The sequence below is a fragment of the Lasiodiplodia theobromae genome, assembly GCF_012971845.1.
Source record: "Lasiodiplodia theobromae strain AM2As chromosome Unknown scaffold_31, whole genome shotgun sequence".
Lineage (NCBI taxonomy): Eukaryota > Fungi > Ascomycota > Dothideomycetes > Botryosphaeriales > Botryosphaeriaceae > Lasiodiplodia > Lasiodiplodia theobromae.
In genome coordinates, this window is record NW_023336510.1 from 531,258 (window position 1) to 547,801 (window position 16,544).

General features: G+C 52.1%; 7 protein-coding genes across 7 annotated transcripts; 4 read left to right on the forward strand and 3 right to left on the reverse strand.

Moving 5' to 3' along the window:
• Positions 1-1,614: 1,614 nt before the first annotated feature.
• LTHEOB_9432 (uncharacterized protein) lies at positions 1,615-2,316 on the reverse strand (the record flags this gene model as incomplete). The annotated part of the gene is made up of 2 exons (XM_035519020.1): positions 1,615-1,823; positions 1,893-2,316. The coding sequence occupies 2 exons, from the start codon at positions 2,314-2,316 to the stop codon at positions 1,615-1,617; spliced, it is 633 nt and encodes a 210-aa protein (XP_035369037.1).
• A 3,641-nt stretch (positions 2,317-5,957) lies between these two features.
• LTHEOB_9433 (Short-chain dehydrogenase/reductase family protein) lies at positions 5,958-6,375 on the forward strand (the record flags this gene model as incomplete). Its single annotated transcript, XM_035519021.1, has 2 exons — positions 5,958-6,205; positions 6,255-6,375. 2 exons carry the CDS (start codon positions 5,958-5,960, stop codon positions 6,373-6,375), a joined length of 369 nt encoding a protein of 122 aa, XP_035369038.1.
• Positions 6,376-6,786: 411 nt separating this feature from the next.
• LTHEOB_9434 (Multidrug resistance protein) lies at positions 6,787-8,943 on the forward strand (the record flags this gene model as incomplete). Its single annotated transcript, XM_035519022.1, has 9 exons — positions 6,787-7,018; positions 7,084-7,220; positions 7,276-7,349; positions 7,407-7,415; positions 7,469-7,566; positions 7,619-7,739; positions 7,797-8,447; positions 8,506-8,825; positions 8,873-8,943. 9 exons carry the CDS (start codon positions 6,787-6,789, stop codon positions 8,941-8,943), a joined length of 1,713 nt encoding a protein of 570 aa, XP_035369039.1.
• A 1,061-nt stretch (positions 8,944-10,004) lies between these two features.
• On the forward strand, positions 10,005-11,017 carry LTHEOB_9435 (Family transcriptional regulator; the record flags this gene model as incomplete). Its single annotated transcript, XM_035519023.1, has 3 exons — positions 10,005-10,178; positions 10,228-10,639; positions 10,695-11,017. The coding sequence occupies 3 exons, from the start codon at positions 10,005-10,007 to the stop codon at positions 11,015-11,017; spliced, it is 909 nt and encodes a 302-aa protein (XP_035369040.1).
• A 108-nt stretch (positions 11,018-11,125) lies between these two features.
• LTHEOB_9436 (Glycoside hydrolase family 12) lies at positions 11,126-11,748 on the reverse strand (the record flags this gene model as incomplete). Its single annotated transcript, XM_035519024.1, has 2 exons — positions 11,126-11,514; positions 11,592-11,748. 2 exons carry the CDS (start codon positions 11,746-11,748, stop codon positions 11,126-11,128), a joined length of 546 nt encoding a protein of 181 aa, XP_035369041.1.
• A 1,368-nt stretch (positions 11,749-13,116) lies between these two features.
• On the forward strand, positions 13,117-14,992 carry LTHEOB_9437 (Multicopper oxidase; the record flags this gene model as incomplete). Its single annotated transcript, XM_035519025.1, has 4 exons — positions 13,117-13,441; positions 13,510-13,805; positions 13,855-14,760; positions 14,819-14,992. The coding sequence occupies 4 exons, from the start codon at positions 13,117-13,119 to the stop codon at positions 14,990-14,992; spliced, it is 1,701 nt and encodes a 566-aa protein (XP_035369042.1).
• Positions 14,993-15,117: 125 nt separating this feature from the next.
• On the reverse strand, positions 15,118-16,096 carry LTHEOB_9438 (Short-chain dehydrogenase/reductase SDR; the record flags this gene model as incomplete). The annotated part of the gene is made up of 2 exons (XM_035519026.1): positions 15,118-15,968; positions 16,024-16,096. 2 exons carry the CDS (start codon positions 16,094-16,096, stop codon positions 15,118-15,120), a joined length of 924 nt encoding a protein of 307 aa, XP_035369043.1.
• Positions 16,097-16,544: the final 448 nt, after the last annotated feature.

A 16,544-nucleotide genomic window follows, 5' to 3' on the forward strand; every position in this document is an offset into this window, starting at 1 on the left:
TCGCTGGTATCTGACATGAGGTGCTGTATGCTTTCAGTTTTCATTGAGTGGCAGTGAACCAGTTCCTGAAAGTGGGGGGAGCAGAGTGAATGGGTGTTTGAGAATGAAGGTGTTCGGAAGAAGGAAGAACAGAGAAGGGCTTATAAAGGGTCGGCCCCGGGGCTATCGATAACGGTGGAAACCTGGTCAGCGGATAGTTGATGGCAGCACGTGCGCGAGCTGGGCAGCTCGGCCGGGCTGGAGGCGGGGATTACATCACCCACGTGCTCTAAGGATCTTGCAAACTCTCCGCGGCCTCGTTGCCAGGCTCAGCTGCAGCACAGATTGCCTGCCCAGTACGGTGAAGCAATCCTCAGAGGCCAATGTAGAGACACACGTGCCCGCAGGGAAGGTCGCCAGGCAGCAAACAGCAATAGTAAAATCAACAACAGTAGCAACAACAGGGACGCTTCGTCTCCGTCCCGCTACATGATTCAATTCAAATCGCAGCTGTGTCCGCGTGAACGTTTGACGTGCCTGGTTTCTGCTGATGAAGAGGGCCATTCCGAAACTTTGAAGCCTAGGGCGGTAGCGAGGTTATGTTGTACAGGGTGTCGAATGCTGTATAGGAGTTAGGTCATGAGTAGCCTGTACGGGGAGGCGCGGCAGTGGCCTTTTGTAGGCGCTCTGGCGTCATAGCTCTGCAAACCTCGTCCGAGATCCTGGCGGCGGAGGGGAGATTGGTTCTAAGTGGAAACAGGTAGAAGATTTAGCGAGCAGATGTTCACAGTAGAGACAAGATATGAGGAGAGTCGAGGTTGTGATTATCGACGATGGTTAGATATGTTGAAACTTTGACGGCGGCTTCACTGGGGCTGTCTTCGAATACGCTGTCTAGCGACGGGAGCTGGTCGGCAGCGGTTCCGTTGTGAGCACCTCAGCCTCGTTCGCGCGAGGATTTGCAGCTTGCCGGCGCATGCGCGTTATTCACGCTGGAGCCGGCTTCGTCGGCGGCGGCACGCCCATGCTTGGCGTGAGCAAGTGCTGGAAGACTGCAACATCGGCGGCTTCCTGCGCGTCGACGGTTTGGGGAGAGGTTGGGTATCACTGTCAGAGTGGCAGATCCAATTTCAAAACCCACTGCAGTAGGTTCGCGGCTTAGCGAAGACATGAGCTCTCGGATTCCCAGCGTCCCAGAGCTTCGACGTCAGTTCGGGCAGATGATCACGGAGTCAAGCGAACAAAGTGGAGTCCGAGGTGATCATGGTGGCGCGCCCATGGGTAATGGGTCTGCAGGCCCAGGCTCGTTCTGGCGGTAGATGTGGCTGGGGGGAGGCTGTTGGGGGACGATAAAACACGAGCATAGGCAAGAAATGTGTGTGGTATAGCAGGAATGTGGCGGACAGACGCTGAACGCAGCAGAGGAGCCGGGGAGAAAGGTTGTGTGGCGGCGAAGCGATGGGTAGCACTGACGGTATAACATTAATAGTATAGCGTATCTAGAGTACATCCCGCCTCGGCAGTTTTAAGTCTATCTACGTCGTCGTTTACCGTAGCGGACGGCATGGCCTAAAGGCGTGCTACTGCAATCCGAAGCTATGAAGCAGTAAAGGCGGCCTCGGGCGGTGCGGGCGCCTAGTGGGTGCAGCTGCACTCGCTGCTAAGAGTGGAGCCGATGGCAAGGATTGGAGTAGCGACGCCGGAGAAGTGGCTGGAAATGATGTTGTTGCAGGCGCCCCACGCGACCTTGACGACGCCAGAGTGGACGTCCTCAACGCTAACCAGGAGGCTGGAGAGCCCATTTTCGACGCTGGTGACAGGGTTGCCGAGGAGGGTGAGGGTGTCTATATAGGACTTTGTTAGAAGGGCTGTACTGCTTTGTTAAGATACGCGCTGGTGACGGCGGAACTTACTGGAGCCGATCTTAGTAACGGCGCCCTGTAGAGTGCCGAAAACCTCGAAGAGGATTTCCTCGGAGTGGTTGATGAGCGGTTGAAGCGCGACGTTAGTCTTGCTACACTTGCCAACCTTAGTCGTGGTCGAGGTAATAATGTCGACGACGTCGTTCAGGTCGGCCTTGATACTGGTGATAGCCGTACTCTGCTGGGCTGAGGAAGGCGACTTCGGCAGGGCGGAGTAGGTGCTGTTGATCTTAGCCGTGTAGACCTTGATCTGGCTGACGCAGCTGCTAAGGACGTCGCTGGCCGAGGACGTCGATGTCTGGCCGGAGGACGCTGCAGCCTTGTTGGAGGCGGCCTGGCCGGCTTGGGTGCCGGTGGCGATGGCGCCCGTGAAGATGGCCGAGGCGGCGAGGATAACGTTGAGCGAGAACTTCATTTTGTTGGTGGAGAAAGAGTAGTTCGAAGTGATTCGAGTAGTTGTGTGTTGGATCAGAGACTGAGAGACTGAGAGAGTGTGATGGTGATGATGGCTGTTGCTTGGACGGCCACTCGCTTCTTATAAGCTGTATAACGGCGCCTGGACTGCGTTCTATCCGGTGGACTCCGGTAGCATAGCGGCCTCCTACTGGCAGTACGTCGTTGGGCGCAGCTAGTAAGAAGACTACTTTTACCGTAGTAGGCAATTCTGGTGCGTAACCGGCCTATGGGAAATCACGGCGCCTGCGCACTTTCTCAAGGTCTGCGTAAGCACACCTGTATAGCGGCTCGGTGGCTGAGACAAGTCACTGGCCATGTATGCTGTGGTGGCATCAATTCTACGAGAGTCGGTGCGGCCGAGCTTGAGACACGCTTCGTGAGAGTGGTACTGCATACGTACATCGTGTTCGGCGGTGCATGCGCCTATTCGTCAGCAAGCGGTTGTGGCGTGCAGTAGGCTGAGACACTCGGCCAACACCACCAACGACCCTACAGACTGAGACGACAAGCACGACTAGCGCAAAAAAGAACAAGAATACTTATTCGTGCCAACCAGTCCCGAGCGGAAACAGCACTGTATGTATATGCTTGTACGAATGAAAGTAAGGAAAGCCACTTGATTAGGGCTATAGGTACTAGCGTCGGCGAAGCGGTGCGTCGTGCGGCACTAATCCGGCCGGCGTTGCGAACAGGTCCGTGATGTTGGTAGAGTAGCACCGAGATCTATGCTTTGGAGCTAAGCACACTACTGCTACCACTAGTGTTAAAAGAAGACGTCTTCTAGTAAACGTTGGGTTGCTTAGCAGAATTCCCGCTGAAACATGCAGTAGCAGGGGTCGAGAGTGTGGTCGAGCCCCTGAATGCTTTTATTCGAAGACGCCTGTGCCCGAATCCATATGGCAGTGCACAGCATGTCGTGCCTGAAAGTGTGTGTGGTCGTCGAGTTTCTGGGCTGGTCGCCGTCATTCTCTTCCTTCTGACTCTCCACGCCCTTCTCATCCTCCCCTTCACCATCGCCGCCAGCTGAATAACCTCACCGCGGCCGACCGCGCGCTCGAAGAAGTCTCAGCTTGCTCTCCACCCGAGTCTCCTCTGAAAGAAGCGGGCCTGGGCGACGTGGCCCCGATTTGCTCCACCATTCCGCTTTCCAAGCTCCTGGAGCGAGCCGTGCTGGCGCATTATCTCCGCTGCTGAAAGGCCTCGAACTCGGACACACCATCGCCGCAGCCAAGGGGGCTGATGGTGATGCCTAGCGGCCGATAGAACGACCGCGTTGGGTTGCTCTCCATGATGGAGTCTCTCGACGACTCGATCATCTCGTCACGGCTAGTTTCGAGCGTCAGCCCCGTCGTCAGCTTGCGGACCTGCTCCTCCCTCCCTACCTTACCGCTCTTCTGGGCTGAGACTATCGCCTTCTTCTTGGGATCGGTACCGCTCTCGCCATCTTCGTCAAACTTTTCACGCTGCTGCTGCCATCTCAACCGTCGTGTGTACACTATGGAGTGTCGTGTTACCTCTAGATCAAGATCAGAGTTGAAAACCTCTACATCTGAACTTTCTTTATCACCACAATATGTCTGACTTCACAACTTTAGGCAAGCCCACCCACTCGGCTTCCTCAATCTGGGAGGTCGTCGTTAGATTCTACACACTAATAAGGGGAATTCTTGGGTTACGCCGTGGAATGTTGTCTAGTAGGGTTATGGAAACCCGTGGAAGTGAAACCGTTGAGGCAATCCGGAGTCTTGCAGCAGGGGGCGCAAACATCCAAACCTTTTTGAGATAACTCTAACTGCATGTGCAGTAAACTCTTCCCGAGAAAGGTCCATGTGGTACTTCAATGGCTATCCTTGTGACTTGAGGGAACGACGGGGCCGTAGTATACTCTCCACTGAGTGCCTTGATGAACCCTTTCCTGAGATCTCTCGATGGTACCAAGAAACAGCAGCAATACCTAAGCCATTGGGTCGTGCCGGGAAAGTACCTGCCCCTTGCCAATGACGTGCTGGATGCCAGTACCGCTATGCAGCGACTATGAATAGGAAATCAGAACTGTAGTAGCAAGCCGTTGTCATTGCTGCAAGCGCTTTTAAGCTTGTCATCATACTCAGTACCCTTTGGCAGAATGACGCCTTGACTCTAAATACTATTGGTAATGTGTTTGATTCGTTGCTCGCCGTCCCGAAGTAAAGGAGAAAAAGGCTCAGGTCTGTGTAGTGACCACGACTTTTGGCGGAATCGTCTCAGACGATGAGGTCCCAGGCTTGATACGGGCGAATATCTACTTTAGGTTTCGAACAATACTAATTGAGCGTAGATAATCCGTTGAGTCAAGCCCATGGCAAACTGAGAAAGGCCGTCGTAGAAGGCAGTGCCAAATGATGCAATGACTGGCTGATTGCTCTCTCAAATTAGGCTCAATAGGTGTATAATAATGCTATATTGCCTTCCCTATTATTTGGAGAGCATGATGGAATGCTTGCTTCCTATTACTTTGTGGTGGTGGTTAAGTGAGTTGAATGAGTGGCATGACGAGTAGAGGAGCTGGTAAGCGGTAACACTTGTTTGCTTTTGATATCCTGCTGAACTAGCACTTGCTCCCTTGGACCATTTTTCCATACAGCACTTCAGGATCTATGGCATGTCGCGATGATTCCATCAGCCCATGCACAACGTGGCTCACAGGTTACAAACGTGCTTGCGAGCAGAAACTTCCTATCACAGACAACTTGAGCTTTCAGACTCCCAAAATTTTGTTTGCATGCTGAAGAAAGCGACCAAGCAATTTGATGTCATGTTTGCGACTCCGATTTCAGCTACCCTGCCATGCTTGCTTCAACACCTTCGCAACAGCCCCGGCCTACCGACGAAAGGTACAAAAGACGAACCTCCCAGCTGCCTTCCTCTCAATATCCAAGCTCTACCGACACCGTCAAGATCGGCACAGAAAATCTCTCTACATCTGAACCTTCTTCGTCACCTTAAGATGACCGACAACAAGAACTCCGGCTCAAACCAGTTGAGCGGAACATCCAACCCCATGACGAAGCAAGACTCTAGTCGTGTACAGTTTACCCAGGTATGAATCCAAGCGTGTCTGAGTTTTTATCTGTTGCTAACAGGCGAAAAGGCCAAGGGAGGCGGCGACATGTCCTCTGGCGGCTTCGCCGCCCGTGCCCAGAGCGCGGGTGACCGCAACACTGTCAACTCTGCCAAGAAGTAGCTTGTGGGATAAAGGCTGGGAGGAGGGAGGGATCGGGGGTGAAGCGCTGATGCAGTGGCACATGAGATTCCTGGTCCGATCATGTAGGCCATAGGCCCAATGGTATTACTTTCAATCTGCTTGTGTGTTGAAAAGTCGGATATCCAGTAAAGTGTGAAATATGGCACTCTACCTCTTTCAACAACGAACGTCAAGCGCCACGGTCAGTTGAACTTGATTTTGGATACTCACTTCTATGAATTTACCGTTCTGTATTGCCCTGAGGTTAAATCGTGGAAATTCGAGTAAGTCCACATGTGTCTCTCTTGCCATCATTTAAAGACCCCAAGCTCTTCAATGGAGAGCAAAACTACACCTCATCCAAGTTCCTGGTACAGATGTTTCTCTGGAAACTCGTCGAATATGTGTCAGCGGATGACGTCGTAGTTAACCTCGCCGACCCCGCCTGGTGCAAAGGCACGGACCTTGAGCGCGATGCTACAGGTGCGATGAAGGTTGGAATCAAAGTGATGAGTGCCGTTGCGGCGAGGACCAGAGAGACAGGCACGTCATGCTTTGCTGATGCTGCTATCAACAAGGGCAAGGATTCTCATGGCTGTTTTATCATGAGCTGGGGTATTCATCCGTAAGTGCATCCCCCAATGTTTCGCTCCGGTTCGCTAAGCCTGTAATAGATTCGCCGCATTCATGTATATGCCTGAGGGTCAAGAGATGATAGAACGTCTTTGGGAGGAGACAATGATTGAGCTTGACTTTGCTGGCATCCGCAATGCCTTAGAATCTATGCGTTCTTAGTCCAAGGATAATTGACTTCTTTGTCTTTACAAAAAAGTCTCCCACTTCTGCTCGGCACACACACAATGTCACTTCTGCCATGCAAATACTAGGGAGAAAGACATACCTACTTCCTTTCTTCTGAAATTCAATTGTCTACACTTATTTTGCATGAGTTGCATTAAACATCCGCAGATCAGCCGAATGCATGTTGGCGATGGGCTTGCGGAGCAGACAGCTCGGTTCAGCTTGCGCGAGATTAGCGGGTCAGCACGCCATCGACGCCGCAGTAATCCGAGCATCGACACCGTAGCACCGCGGCTGCATAGGATAAGCCGGCAATTGCCACAGGCGCCAGTCATACGAAAATTTGACTCACTCCTCCCTGGTACTACCGATTTCTTCTTTGTCTCTACTCCAATTCAAGACAGGATGAGTTCTATCTCGAGCAAGTCGTCTTCCGCGTCCAGCTCGAACTCGAAATTGTCGACTATGCAGAGAAACAATGCCATTGATGAGCGATCGCCGCTACTGCAGTCACCCGACCACGTCAGAGAGGTTGACGAGGCAGTTTCACCCGCCGCAAGGCCGCCGTCCCAAACTGAAACGGAGAAAACAGCATCGAAAAAGCAGATCATCAGTATCCTGGCTGTACTGCTGATTGGTGCGTCTCTGTCTCTCTTGCGCATGTTTCACGTCGTTAACCTAATTATGGCATTCGGTCGATAGGCGTGTTCCTCTCCAATGCCGACTCCTCAATCGTTTTCACGACCCATGCGCTGATCGCCTCTGAGTTCGATGATCTTTCCAATTCCAGCTGGATTTTCGTGAGCTTCGGGCTTGCAGCAACAGCTGCCCAGCCTCTGGTACGATTAATCCACACTCCGGAAGACGGGATCGCGTGTGCTGATGCTATTCCAGATCGGGAAGCTCTCGGACTTATTCGGCCGAAAGTCTGTGCTGCTAAGCACTTATGCGTTGTTTATCATTGGCTGGTGAGCAGTGAACTACTAAATATTAAGACTTTGATACTGACATGAGTCTCCAATTAGTGCTATCATGTAAGTATAGTGAACGCCAAAGCTCACGCGTCGAGGAATAACAATCTCCGTAGAGGCATTGCGTCGTCACTGAAAATAGTGATTCTGGGCCGCGTCTTGTCAGGAGTTGGATGCGCCGGCATGAGTGCCTTAGTATCTATCATCATAACAGGTTCGCTGCCTGTCCTTAACCTTTTCCTCCCGAGTATTGACCACTTGCATAGACCTCGTGCCACTACGCGATGTTGCATCTTGGCGGAGTTATGTCAATATCATTGCAACAACTGGAAGAAGTTTGGGTGGACCGTTCGGTGGCTGGTGTGCCGACACAATTGGCTGGAGATGGTAACAACTTCGCCTACTGACTCTTCTCGCCAAGGCTGATATCGTCCCCACTTGCAGGACCTTCCTCTTCCAAGTTCCCGTCATGATCATAGCCTCGATCCTTGCCTGGTTCCTCATTCCCGAGTTCACGCAACCTTTGTCTGTTGATGATGCTGTCGAACCTGCTCCGAAAAGCAAATGGGCAATCTTCCGGCGACTTGACTTCATTGGATCGTTTTTCCTCACTTGTACAATCCTACTACTAATGTTTCCCTTGGAGCTTGGTGGCCAAAAAATCCCGTGGTCACATCCCCTCATCTTCTGTCTGCTTGCGTCCGCCCTCGTCACCGGCGTTCTCTTCATCAAGGCAGAGAAACGCGCAAAGGAACCCGTCCTACCGCTTGAACTCTTCCGCGAACGAGATTTTGTCATAAGCTTTCTGGTCATGACGATGCAATTGGCAGCGCAGGCGAGCATGATGTTCACCGTCCCGCTGTACTTCCAGATCACGGACTCCGTCAGCTCGACCAAGGCCGGCGCTCATCTCCTCCCAGCGGTGGTTGGCAATGCAATTAGCCAGTTGATCAGCGGAGAGTTCATTGGCCGAACTGGCAAATACAAAGTTTTGATCACTTTCGGCACAACTTGCACTTCCATTTGCTATGTGCTCATGCTGTTCCGCTGGAAGAGTCACACGAATTTCTGGGAGAGTTTGTATATCATTCCTGGGTGAGCAACTCTTCTATTCATCCCCGAGAAATTTCCAAGGTTAACATTTCCTTCTTAGTGGATTCGGCACCGGCATCGCCGCTTCAGCGCTCTTCATTGCCATCACTGCATGCGTTGAGCCCTCTTTCGTGGCCATTGCCAGCTCGACCATGTATCTTTCTACGTCGATCGGGGCACTGGTTGGCTTGGCTTCAAGTTCCGCCGTGCTACAGACCATCGTGCATCGTGGCCTCCAGACAGTTGTGGGGTCCGACTTTCCCAACCGAGAGGAGTTCATTCGCAGGTGTCTGCAGGATATTGAGTTTCTTCAACAACTTCACGGACCTATCAAAGACAAGATCATTGATGTGTACGTCCTGGGGTTCCGGGGCGCCTACAGTAAGTTGCCATCCTTGATCCAGTTACCAAGTCTGACATTCCGGCAGTCATGTCTCTTAGCTTGTCCGCTGCAGGGACTTTGTTGGGCCTCTTCATGAGAGAGCGTCCCCTTGTTTGAGCCGGCTCCAAGTAGGAGCTCGTGGGAGAAGAGCACGCACTATGAATAGTCATTAAGGTAATGGACGTTGATGAAAAATGGTCGATTTGGCTCTTTACGTATATTGGCATGGCAAAGACTACATAAGAATGGGATATAGAGCGTGATTAATAGTTACTTTGGAAAGTTCCCTTTCGTATCGTGTTTCTCTTCTTAAGAAGGGCTCTGAAGCGTGAAAGGCCTGAGAGGTTCAGTATATATAACGACACTTTTTTAGCCCGGACGTACGCTTCTGAAATGGATTTAATATCGGTATCCTTGAAAGGCCTGGAAATCCAGCAGGCAGCAGCTGTAAATCCTGCTTGGTATGAGCGGGGCCGATTTGACGTTATTTACATTTTGCTGCAGCTCGTTTTCCTAAAAATAACATATAAGGGTAGTTGAAGCTATCGTCCGGACGAGAATGTCAAATTAAAAATTTTACAAACACATCCGGACGATAGCTTCAACTACCCTTATATGTTATTTTTAGGAAAACGAGCTGGGGCGTGTTTATTACGCCTAGGGGCTTACTATTATTCTTGTAAGTCGGTCTGCATTTCAGTCGCCCCACCTTTCTATCTTTCGACGAACCTACCTCTCACGCGCCGCATATTTTGCAGACAGGACTGAGCTCCTTGGCCTACATGGTTTGTCAGCACCCAGATCCAATCGTATCTTGCCAAGAATTCCAGTCAGCATTCTTTGCTATGGTAATTGATTGAAAATGCACGATCGAGGCGTCAGCCCTAATCTTCAAAAGGCGGGAAGGATGAGCGGGGTCGGGCGACTAAACCTTTCCGGGCAAGACTCATCTGTGTAGGATGCCTAAACGACAAACGACACAGCCGAATTCAGAGCAGGGCTTTCTGATTGATGCAATACAAAAATGTGGAGTATGCGAAAAGCGCCGTGGCGCATGCAGAGTTCCGTGGCCTGTGGAGATAGAAGGAGATTTAAACCCGCAACTACGCACCAGCAAGACCAATTCCCCCAAATCTATTCAATCTCAAGATCACAATCAGACCAATCAGCAGCCAAGCATGTCCAAGCTCATTACTGTTTTCGGTGCCACCGGCAACCAGGGAGGCTCGGTTATCAAGGCAATTCTCGCCGATTCCGTTCTCTCCAAGGAGTTCAAGATTCGCGGCATTACTCGCGATGTCTCCAAGCCTGCCGCACAAGCTCTGACCAGCAAGGGCGTGGAAATGACAGCTGTGAGTAGTTATTAATTGAGCACGCAGATAGTACTGACCCGCTGGCAAGGCCGACTTGAGCTCCAAGCCGTCTCTCCAAGGCGCACTCAAAGGTTCACACACGGTCTTCCTTGTGACGAACTACTGGGAGACGGCCAACGCCGAGGTGGAGATCACGCAGGGAAAGAACGTCGCCGACGTGTCAAAGGAGCTCGGTGTGCAGCATCTAATCTTCTCAAGCTTGCTGCACGTGACTGAGACGAGCGGCGGCAAGCTGAAGCACGTCCCCCATTTTGATGGGAAGGCAGAGATTGAGAGGTACATCAAGAATAGCGGGGTTCCATGCTCTTTCTTCTTGCCGGGATACTTCATGTCCAACTACAAGTCGCAGTTGAAGGAGGGTGAAGATGGCGTCGTCACCTTGGCGTATCCAGTCAGCGCAGCGGCAAGGTTCCCGCTGCTGGACATTGCAGAGGACACGGGTAAGTCTCCTTTTCTTACGCCTGCAAAAGATACCTGCTCATTGTTGAATTTCAGGGAAATTTGTCAAGGCGATCATCAAGAACCGTGACAGGCTGCTGGGCGCACATGTCTACGGCGCTGCAGACTATTATACGCCAGAACAGATCCTGTCTGAGTATGCGGAGGTCACAGGAAAGACGACGCGGTTCGTGCAGGTGTCAAACGAGCAGTACATGAAATTCCTCCCTGAGCCAATTGCGGAGGAGATGTTGGAAAACCACCTGTTTATCGAGAGCCCTGGCTACTACAATGGTGCCAGCTTGGCTGACAGTCTTGGATTGCTTGAAGAGAAACCCGTGAGCTGGAAGGAGTTTGTGGCTAAAGCGTTGAAGAAGTAGCCAGTGACCTTGTTTCATGTTGTGCATTCTGACATCATATCTTCCGGTACAAACAATTCAAATTGTTCTCCCTCCTGGCCCTGCATACCTGTATTGAATACGGCCTTCTCAGGACTCAACCCCCTTGATAACCACAGGCCAGCTATCCTCCGTTGAACCCACACCGTCTGAGTTCCAAACCAGACTGTAGATCCCGGTCGTGTTTGTCGCTTCAGCCCAGAATTGAGCTTCCAGCTGCGAGTTGTTGTTGTACACGAGTTGAGTGGCAAAGAGGGCGAAGCCGGTGACGGTGCCATTGATGTTCGTGATGCTTGTCATGGGCAGCACGCCGACAGCGTTGTCCTCCTCGGGCCGGATGTAAAGCGAACCAGCCCGCGTGCCATTGGCAAACGTAGCGTTGACAATCCAGTTCTCGCCGGTGATAGAAGGAAGATCCCAGCTGACAGGGGTGAGGTTGTTGTCCGTGTCGTCGGGTGTCTGGGTGATGTAGAGGAGGCCTGCGTTGTGGAAGAGCTTAGCCATGATATATTTTTTGTGCCGTGAGGCTTCATTGGAAAGCGGTACATATACGTACCATCATTAATGCCATAGGCAATTGGCCATGACGAGGTGTTGGTGCCGTAAGCTACGAGCGTGGCATTTGTTTCAGCCTTGCGCTTGGTGATGCCGGCTGGGATGCTGAAGGCAGCGCTAAGTGCAATTTGCACGGCGAAAAGAGAAAGCAGCTGCATGGCGCTGTGTCGGGCAGAAGGCCACAGAGTCCTCAATGAGTGACAATTAAAAAGCGAGTGACTAATTGAGCGAATGTCCAGCGTAAGGCGAGGGGAGACACAAGACAGCAAGCGTTGTCAACTTATCTGGGAAACAGCGCCAGGGCCATCGATCGGAAACGATTCGGCCCTTATAAACTCCACCAACGAGAGCTCGGCAAGGCTTAGACGGGAGAACGTGCGAGCCCGCAGCTTACGACGCGTGGGTATGGAAGTTGGCTGTGCCCCTGGTTAAACTCGAGGAGGCATAGATCGAACACACTATCTACTCAAGCTCGGGTGCCTATGATGATGCCTGAAGCTAGTTGTCTTAGATATCTGTACGAGCTATCTTTTTCGGTGAGACCTTTGAGGTGAGTTTTAACCGTGACTGATCCAGAGCAAAGCTCACCAATGGTCCATGATCCTGGCGCTACTTATCTTTATTCGCACGAACCACGTTCAAAGAGATGATCTTTGACTTTTCCGGAGTCGGGCACAGAGTGCCGCGTACGTGAACAAGCGGAGAATTCCTCCATCGACCCTGCAAGCTGCTACAAGGCCAGCTGCGAGAGCGGATGGTGCTTTAGGACAGGGGAAATTAATGGAGAAGGTCTCGTAACGTTAATCAACTTTCCTTAAAGAAGACTCGGGCCGTGTGGCTGAGTGCATGAGAGGCCGCGCATCGGTGCCGACAGCCGTAGACTGCCTAAAGGAAAGCTTGGTTGAACCTTTTATCCTTATTGCTTGCTGCTAGGGAGATGACTCGTGCACTAGTCTTGGTTTTAGGACCTTGGGACGAGCGTTGTTCCGGGAACAGTTGCTGTTGTCGTAAAGCCGGCGGTAGAGGTCTATGTGCTATGTCCGAACCACCATCAACTCGGGCACCATGGCAAGATCGCCACCACAACAGTATAGAGTGTTGAGCTACGAAGTATATAATAACCGAGTCAGGCGAGCCAATGGACTTACGCGTTTATTTGTTTACGTGCGTGAGCAAATATTGTGCCTACTTCGGAAAAGAAAGCTCGGCTTTGGATGCTTAACCCCGAGGCTGCTCAATACGCTATAGGGGACCCAACGCAAACGGGCCCGTGCCTGGCAAACGCCGCTGCGTACGTGTAATCGGGCTGTGCGTCCTGAACCCAGCGTTCCTGAGCTAGGTACCGCTACTAACGCGGCATCCCATCATCGTTGATCTATGCAGTTATAATAATACAAGGCCGATGTTCCCTTGATCGCACAACAACCCAAGGCAATCGTGCCCGGATTGTCACTGTTCTCTCTTTTTGCTGCACGGCGCATTTCGTTCATTATTCTGAGCTGCCTTCCAGCGCTCGCATCACCACCATGCGTTCAACCGTCTCTCTTTTGACGTCTCTCGTTTCATTCCTCAGCGTTCATGGCGCCGCTGCCCTACCATCACTGGATCTGACGCGTGATGCTCCAAGTCCAGGATGTGTCCATAGTGCCTCCAACAGATCTTGCTGGACTGATGGATTTGACATTTCGACCAACTACTACGAGCACGTCCCGGATACTGGCGTTGTGCGAGAATACTGGTTCAACATCGAAAACACAACAGCCGCGCCTGATGGCGTTGAGATGCCAGTGCAGCTCATCAACGGCTCGTTCCCGGGTCCGACCATCATCGCTGATTGGGGCGATACCGTTAGTATGTGAATGCAACCACTTATGTGCATTCAAAGCCGCACAGGACGTCAGCTAACATGAATAATACAGTCGTGCATTTGACAAACTCGCTGCAGACGAATGGAACCGGTCTTCATTTTCACGGCATCCGCCAGAACTGGACGGACCAAATGGACGGTGTTCCCAGTCTTACGCAATGCCCAATCGCCCCCGGCGACTCGTACACGTATAAGTGGCGAGCGGTGGAGTATGGAACCGGCTGGTATCATTCCCACTTCTATGTCCAGGCCTGGGATGGTGTCTTCGGGGGCATAGTCATCAATGGTCCGGCTTCGAGCAACTACGATGTGGACCTCGGCCACCTTTTCCTGCAGGACTGGTACCACGTAAGTAGCTCAATTTCATACCACAGGCTCAAGGCTGAAGTGTAGGAAGCAAACTGCGGACGAGCTCGTCTCTCAGGCAGCGACGGGTGGCCCACCCACAGCCATAAATGGACTGATTAACGGCACCAACACCTACAACGATACTTTGGGTTCTCGATTCGAGACTGTTCTCGAGGCGGGGAAGAGATATCGCATTCGCCTGGTCAATGCTGCGGCAGACAATCATTTCCGTTTCATGATCGACAACCACACGATGGAGGTCATTGCCAATGACTTTGTTCCCATTGTGCCCTACAACACCACGGACCTCAGCATTGGAATGGGCCAACGGTATGATATCATTGTTGCCGCCAAAGACATCGAGAGCGGCGACTTCTGGCTGCGCGCGATTCCGCAGTCATCGTGCTCCGAATCCGATGCCACCGACAACGTTAAGGGAATCATCCGCTACGATAGCTCGTCGACTTCCGATCCAACCACCTCAGCCTACAGCTACACTGACTCGTGCTCTGATGAGTCACCCTCGAACCTCGTTCCTTACATTGCCATCGACGCTACTGACAGCTTCGTGGACGGCGACAGCCAGGAGGTCGGCGTCCAAGTGACGGACAACGCGCTGCTATGGACAACCAACAAGACATCGATGCGCACGGCATGGGAGTACCCCACCCTGATGCAGGTAGCTGATGGCAACACAACGTGGACTCGCAAGCAGCAAGTGATCCAATTCGACCAAGTTGACGAGTGGGTGTACATTGTTGTCCACTCTCCCTTTGCCCAGGACCACCCTATGCATTTACACGGTCACGACTTCTGGGTCCTCGCCTCTGGCTACGGCAACTTTGACTCCACCCAGACCAATGCCTTGCAGCTGGTGAACGCTCCCCGCAGGGACGTTGCCATGATGCCTGCAAGTGGTTATCTGGTCATCGCCTTCAAAACGAACAACCCCGGCGTAAGTACTCCACAATGGCCCGTTTGTGCTTCCACGCCGACTCACATTTCTCTTGTAGGCCTGGCTTATGCACTGTCACATTGCTTGGCATACGTCGGAGGGTTTCGCGGTGCAGGTGCTCGAACGTCCATCGGAGATTTCGATCGACCAGGAAGTGCTCAACCGCACCTGCACGAACTGGAAGAATTATGTTGCTGCTCAGGATGTCACTCAGTACGACTCCGGCGTGTAAGGCATTGGACGGTCTGTAGTCAAGGATATCATAGAATCAATGAAGAAGTAATGAAGAAAGCAGCATTAAAGATGTAGAATACAAGACAAAGTCTTACAAGAAAACCTATCTCCAAAAAAAAAAACCTAGTACTTCTCGAGCTCTTTCTGCGTCCAGTCCCAGAGCTGTTCTGCGAGTTTGTCGTCTTTCGCCGTCTCATCAAGCTTTGTTGACAGAACGCCCACTGGTTCGTACATCTCGCCGTTCTTTTCCTTCGGCACCTTCCCAGCCGCAGCCCACAGTTGGTTGTGAGCGCCCTTTTCAGGTGGCACCATTTGCCACCAGGCTAAGATATATATGAGGATCGTGTTGATCAGACTTGATTGTCCGGCAAGTCCGGTGCTGACGACACCTGGATGAATGGACAGGGTGGTAATCTGCGGATACCTGCGGGCCAGTTCCCGGGCGTAGAGGAGGTTTGCCAGTTTGCTCTGCCCATAGCGGCGAAACCCCCCGAAGAAGGTGTAGTTCTGGACTGTCTTGAGGTCGTTGAACACGATGCCGCCGTGCGGATGCAAAGCGAAGCCGAGTGATGTGAGAATCACGATGCGCACGTCGGCGCCTGGCTGTTCGCTGGTCTTCACGAGCAGCGGGAGAAGCTTCTTGATCAGCAGCGCGTGCCCGACGTGGTTGGTGCCGAACTGGACCTCGTAGCCGTCGGTGGTCAGGCTGGTCGGCGTGGCCATGATGCCTGCATTGCACATGAGGACATCCAGGCGGTCTTCTTGGTCGAGAACCTGCTGCGCCGCGGCGGCAACGGACTGGAGCGACGCCAGGTCACACTGGACGAAGTGCAGTGCGGGCGCATCAGGTGTGCTGGCTTTCACTTTCTCAATCACTCCCTCGGCGCTCTTGGCATTGCGGCCGCTGAAGTAAATGGCTCGAGGATGTCTTTTGGCCAGTTGGGCAACAGATTCGGCGCCTAGGCCGCTGGTTCCTGCGGATAATGAGCTTGAAATCCTATTCATAATGGCCGGAACAAATGGAATTACCTCCAGTGATGAAGATTACTTTTCCCGACAGTTCGGGAATGTCCTTCTCAGGGTCGAAGTTTGAAGAAGCCATGTTTGTGGAAAAATGCTGTGATGCGGATTAGCAGTGGGCAACGGACGCAATGATTAAATATGACAACCGATGAGCAATAGACGCGGAGGGATTCATGTCCTTGCCGTGGTGTGCTGCTGCGCCATGGTGTCCACTGACTTGCACACTGGCCAATCAAATCAATCCTTTTGTGGTTGCCTGGTCGCGGGACAATAGTCTCTCCGCGTGCTCTGTTGAAAGGACGGATCAACTTCTACTAAGCATTAGTAAGACTGTCGAAGCTCAAGATTCATGCGCCGCCCCTCGTATTTCGATGAATACTGGATTCTGAAATATTTAATGTGCGACCGACTGAATACTTCTTGTAGAAATTCCACTGGAGCCTGCACCGGGTATACTTCCCGGCTTAATAGACCATGCCGGGGTGCATGCAAGAGTAAGCGCTAAGGCACCCCTCTTATCGCGACGT